The 6,583-nt window shown below is 38.8% G+C and overlaps 1 protein-coding gene across 1 annotated transcript; it reads right to left on the bottom strand.

Annotated features, from left to right (window-relative positions):
* Positions 1-4,019: 4,019 nt before the first annotated feature.
* Positions 4,020-5,201, bottom strand: LOC130945255 (uncharacterized). The gene has a single exon (XM_057873986.1). It carries the CDS (start codon positions 5,199-5,201, stop codon positions 4,020-4,022), a length of 1,182 nt encoding a protein of 393 aa, XP_057729969.1.
* Between the last annotated feature and the right edge of the window lie 1,382 nt (positions 5,202-6,583).

Here is a 6,583-nt window from a genome sequence, read left to right as displayed (position 1 = left end):
CCACCGACTTCTCTATAAAGAGGTCGGACAAACCGCCGCAGGAGACCCAAGAAAGGCCCAAAGAGGCCCAAAAAGAAGGGTCACTGCCCACTAAAAGGCGGCTGGCCAAAAGATGACGATCTCACCCACAAAAGATAAGATAAGATAACAAACTTATCTCAAGGGAAGATCGTCAAGCACTAATATAAATACACTGGAGCACCCAGGTATAACATATACTCCAATTCTACAAAAAACCTGCCTAAAGCCTGTACTAACTTAAGCATCGGAGTCTCTTGCAGGTGCCACCCTCTCCGGTGAACGAGGACCAGTAGCGCCTTCTATTCCAACAAGTCAGACACGACAGCCTTAACTAGTCCAGAAGATCTCGTCCGAGATCAACCTCCCAATTTCAGGTAACCCTCGAAATATTGGCGCCGTTGTCGGGGACCTGGAAGTAATCCCAATCGTCATGGCAAGCAACCTTCTCACCAACTACCATAACTCCGGACTAAAAGAACGAACGCCACTCAAGAACGGATGCCAAGCCAGAGGAGGCACACCACTCCAAAGGAGAAAAGCAAGCCTAGAATGCCAAAATCCTAGATGCTATCCGTGAACAACATGATCGCCTCAAACAACTCGAATAAGAGGCCGAACGACAACGAGAGGTGTAACACCCTACCACACAGGGCCTTACGCTTAAGTCGTAAAGTAGAGGTGGCAAGGTATTACGACCTCTAAAAGAAAATGATATCTACATAGATATAGTTGGGTGAAATCATATCTAGGAGCCTTGAAGAACAAGCTAAACAAATTGATAAATAGAAAATCGTGACACACTCGCATGGATATTCGTAAAACGGACAGGTAAAATCGAAAGATAACTGAACACATATATATACATATCAGAGTTCCAAAACTCAGATAGCAAGCTCCAGACTCGACCTGCGAAGCTAAGGCCGACCAGAGTATATAATTATGTATATATACAACCCAAAATAAAACTCAAACCACAAAATAATCCCCTGTATCTCCAAGTCGACCTCTAGGAGGGACAAAACACAAAATATACATACGGAGATTCTATAAACATATATACATAGCCTAAAACAAAATATGACAGTCCAAAAGACAGTTCTTCGCTCGTAAGGAGGATACCCAAACGCTCAACGAGGTGTCTCTCGACCTGCATCTGAAAAACAACAACATAGTATGGGATGAGAACCGGAGGTTCTCAGTATGGTAAAGGTGCCCGCATAGTTAATATAAAAGGTCTCGGGAAAGCCAGAGGCATTCCTAAAACTTCGACACTCAGATTTAAGCTTAAGAATTCAACTAAACCGGAAGTTAGGTAAATTGTCTAAGGTATTCTAGTTCTAAATCTAACTTTAACCTAATAATTCACGTTCTGTCTCCTCTAATCCTCTGAATCATTGGTGGAACAATCCTCTCTCCTCACACCTTCGCCAAGAAGGATTTCTCAGAAAACATACACATATAGTTCAAGCAAGAAAAGCACAGGTAGAGAAGCATTTACAGCAAGTAGAACAAGTAGCGGATAAGCAGAATTAAACAGTTAAGCAAACCAAAACAATGCACACTCAAGCAAACAAACAAATGCATATGATGTATGCCTGTCCTATGGCTGATGAGTCTCATCTGTCGGTTATACAGCCAACCCGACAAGTCCTGGTAGTTAATCATTGGACAGTCCCTCTGTGCGCGCATCCCCAAGCTCAATAATATTTCATGGAGTCAAACTCCAAGCTCAATAATATAGTATTCCATGGAGTCGAACTCCAAGCTCAACAATATAGTATTCCATGGAGTCGAACTCCAAGCTCAAATATAATATTCAATATTCATATATATGCATGCCCATGTGGGAATCCGGGGAGTTAAAGTGCCCGGTCACATCTTGCGACAGAGGGTCAACAAATAGTCTCAAATACACAAGCCACATAATAATCTCTTTCCCTTTTAAAATATTACCTCAAATCAAAACTCCAATTCTTAAAGAAATTTTGGCAATATCTCCTCTAAGACTCAAATTTCTGCCACCTTTCAAGGGTCCTAACTATCAACCAAACACCTCTCAGTCACTCAAATCATGTCCAGTAACAAATTATTTCATAATCAAACAAATACTAATATTAAATCTTTTTCCAAACCGACCAACTTCAACAACAAATTATTGACAACAGCTAAACCTCACATTTTATACCATATACACAATCCATCAATTATTCATTCATTTCACTCCTATCTTAAGGTCTTCTAGCCTATGTTTTCACGTGACATTAAACATTAACTACAAGAAACCAAAACCATACCTTCGTACGGAATCAAAATATTCAAAGCTCTGGAGAAGCTTTCTGACCGAGCTATCGAAGAAGAAAACGTCCAGAATCGTCTTTACCTCCTAAAACTCTCGTTGGCCAAATCCAAAGAAAAGAGGAGCTACGTCACCGTCAATTTCCACCGATCAAACGTGGTGTCAACGTGTAGAAGAAGAGGATACGAATACTTTTATCGGATTAGATTTTTGATTGGAGTTACGGATTGTAAGAAATCGAAGCCAGAAGTTTGGAGGGATTTACGTTCTCACGCTTCTCTCTCGGTCACTCTTCTCTCTCGCCATTCCTTTCTTCATATACTATATATATGTATATGGCGGCAGATAATCATAACTAGATATTTCATATATGTGTATACACATACAATAGCTTTCCTTAAATGAATGGCCACCGCCTTATATATATATATATATATATATATATATATATATATATATATATATATATATATATATATATATGCGCATATAATAATAATAATAACAATAATAATATATGCAATCATAATGCGTAATGATAGTAATGATATATGTAGCTTAATGTAAAACATAAACCGCCTTTTGTTTTCATACTTTATAATTAATAATGATAATAATATTATAATAATACTAGCAATAGTAATGATAATCATGTAACAATAATAATAATAATAATAATAATAATAATAATAATAATAATAATAATAGTAATAATAATAGTCACATAGTGAATATAATAACAACAATAAATACATAATACTAGAGAGTAAAACTATATAAACTTATAGTACATATAATACTCATGAGAATTATATCCAATGTTTATAATAATAATAATAATAATAATAATAATAATAATAATAATAATAATAATAATTTGATTAAATTTAAATTATTATAAAATCAGTTCAATTACTGATAATAAAAATAATTTTCTAAAAATAAGGAACTCTAGTTTTATAAAATAAATTATAACTTATTTATATTTATATTTTTTAAAATTGAGGGTTGCTACATCCTATCCACCTTATAAAAATTTTCGCCCTCGAAAATTGATATAAAATGGAAGAGACTCATACTAATGTAACTTCCCTTCTTAAACATGTCAAAGAAAAACAGAAAGATTTGACATGTTTAGTTTGCAAATTCAGGATATTCTTATGGCTTAAGAGTCTACGCAAAGCGGAATATACAAGATAAACTCGATGCAGAAAGGTTATAAGGCAGGTTGGTATTGGAACGACGGGTTTATCGCTTCTAATACTCGCTTCATCTAGCTCATAGGTTCTGCTGATTCTAATGGTGTCACCTTTCGTAATTCAATCGAAACTGGTTCAGCCTCTGATACTAAATCTATTACAACTTACTCTTTCTCTTGATACATAACCGATTATCAATTACGGGTTCAACCTATGTCATGCCTCTTCCTCATAACTTACCATCTCTGGGTTTCAGGTAACTGTCCCGCACAACTCTCAACATTTCCGGTTCTTTATGTATAACTTAAGTTGTATACTCAAAATAATTCTACCCACTACTGTTGCGCCACTCTTATTATTATTCTCCAAGAATTTAGTCACTTTTCTAGGCTGACCAACTATCGTTTGTCTCACCATTCGGAGGTTTTTAGTCGATCGCTCAATTGAAAATCACAAGACTCACAACTCGGTAATGTACTACAATGAATGCTACGTGCTATTTACTACGCAAGGCAGTCAGAAATTTCGATTATCAGTGCGTGATTACCTCTAATCGGAGTATCTGCGGTTCCAGCACCATCCGCTGTCATAGTGAACACGCGTCCTTGATGTTGTGCCTTTCCAGCTTCTTGATTCTTCTTCTTTTCTAGACAATTCCAAGACAAATGCCCAGCTTCACCACAGTAATAGCATACACCTAAACCAGCCCTGCACGGAGTATTCGGGTGGTACTTTCCACACCTCCTACAAGTTAAATCATTCGGTGGGGTCTGAGCTTGCTTTCCTTTGCCTCTTCCCTGGCTATTATTATTACTGAATCTCTGGAAGTTATTCTGACCCAAATGTGGTTGTGGGGTGTAACCGCCTCGCTTAAAATCTTGTCCTCTAGGGGCGAAGTTCCTTCCCTGATCTCTCCTAACAAAAATTCGCTGATCACTCTTATCTGATGTCGCCTTTCTCAGACAATCCTCAGCAACTCTACTTTTATTTACCAGTTCTGAAAACACTCTGATCTCCATTGGTGCAACGAAGCTCAGAATATCACTTCGAAGACCTCCCTCATACTTAATACATTTCCACTCAGCAAAATCATCAGGCGCACCTTGACAAATACGAGAAAAGCGACATAACTCCTCAAACCTGCTAGTATACTCAGCAACAGTCATCTGTCCCTGCTTTAACTGCATCAATTCAAGTTCTTTGGCATTTCTGGCTGAATTAGGAAAGTATTTCTTATAGAACTCTGTTCGAAAAACCTCCCAAGGAATCACAGCGCCATCTGGCTGCAGGATACGTTGTGTCCCCTGCCACCAATGCTGAGCCTCACCCTGCAGCTGATAAGTTCCAAACTCAACCCATTGCTCCTCAGGAACCTGCTGAGCCTGCAGTGCCCGTTCCATAGCTTGAATCCAATTATCTGCATCTGTGGGATTTGAGGTTCCCCTAAAGGTCGGAGGGTGAACTTTCAGAAATGTAGCAAGTGTCATGGGACCATCCTCATCATTATTGTTTCCGTGATTACCCTGGTTTATCTGATTACCCAGTGCCTCGGCTGTCGCCTGCATAGCCGCAGCCATATTTCCCAGGGCAGCCATGAAGTCTACTGGATCATTCCCTGCCAGGCCAGGAGTAAAAGTGCCTATCCTACCTCTACCTCGGCCGCGACCACGTCCGTGAGTCGACATCTGGTCCCTTCACACACCAAACAAGTGATATTAAGTTGATCAGTCTCAATATCGCAAGTCTAATGCTTCAAGTTCCAAATGCATGCTCATGAACGTTTATGCCACATATATCAATCAGATATCCTAATAGCACATACACACACCCAGAGTATGCCCAGAAGCATAATCAGTCCATCCCTCAGGCTCTATAGGAACGAACTGCTCTGATACCATAATGTAACACCCTACCACACAGGGCCTTACGCTTAAGTCGTAAAGTAGAGGTGGCAAGGTATTACGACCTCTAAAAGAAAATGATATCTACATAGATATAGTTGGGTGAAATCATATCTAGGAGCCTTGAAGAACAAGCTAAACAAATTGATAAATAGAAAATCGTAACACACTCGCATGGATATTCGTAAAACGGACAGGTAAAATTGAAAGATAACTGAACACATATATATACATATCAGAGTTCCAAAACTCAGATAGCAAGCTCCAGACTCGACCTGCGAAGCTAAGGCCGACCAGAGTATATAATTATGTATATATACAACCCAAAATAAAACTCAAACCACAAAATAATCCCCTGTATCTCCAAGTCGACCTCTAGGAGGGACAAAACACAAAATATACATACGGAGATTCTATAAACATATACATAGCCTAAAACAAAATGACTGTCCAAAAGACAGTTCTTCGCTCGTAAGGAGGATACCCAAATGCTCAACGAGGTGTCTCTCGACCTGCATCTGAAAAACAACAACATAGTATGGGATGAGAACCGGAGGTTCTCAGTATGGTAAAGGTGCCCGCATAGTTAATATAAAAGGTCTCGGGAAAGCCAGAGGCATTCCTAAAACTTCGACACTCAGATTTCAGCTTAAGAATTCAACTAAATCGGAAGTTAGGTAAATTGTCTAAGGTATTCTAGTTCTAAATCTAACTTTAACCTAATAATTCACGTTCTGTCTCCTCTAATCCTCCGAATCATTGGTGGAACAATCCTCTCTCCTCACACCTTCGCCAAGAAGGATTTCTCAGAAAACATACACATATAGTTCAAGCAAGAAAAGCACAGGTAGAGAAGCATTTACAGCAAGTAGAACAAGTAGCGGATAAGCAGAATTAAACAGTTAAGCAAACCAAAACAATGCACACTCAAGCAAACAAACAAATGCATATGATGTATGCCTGTCCTATGGCTGATGAGTCTCATTTGTCGGTTATACAGCCAACCCGACAAGTCCTGGTAGTTAATCATTGGACAGTCCCTCTGTGCGCGCATCCCCAAGCTCAATAATATTCCATGGAGTCAAACTCCAAGCTCAATAATATAGTATTCCATGGAGTCGAACTCCAAGCTCAACAATATAGTATTCCATGGAGTCGAACTCCAA

Source organism: Arachis stenosperma, chromosome 8, assembly GCF_014773155.1.
Source record: "Arachis stenosperma cultivar V10309 chromosome 8, arast.V10309.gnm1.PFL2, whole genome shotgun sequence".
Classification (NCBI taxonomy): Eukaryota; Viridiplantae; Streptophyta; class Magnoliopsida; order Fabales; family Fabaceae; genus Arachis; species Arachis stenosperma.
This window is presented reverse-complemented; position numbering and strand designations above follow the sequence as displayed.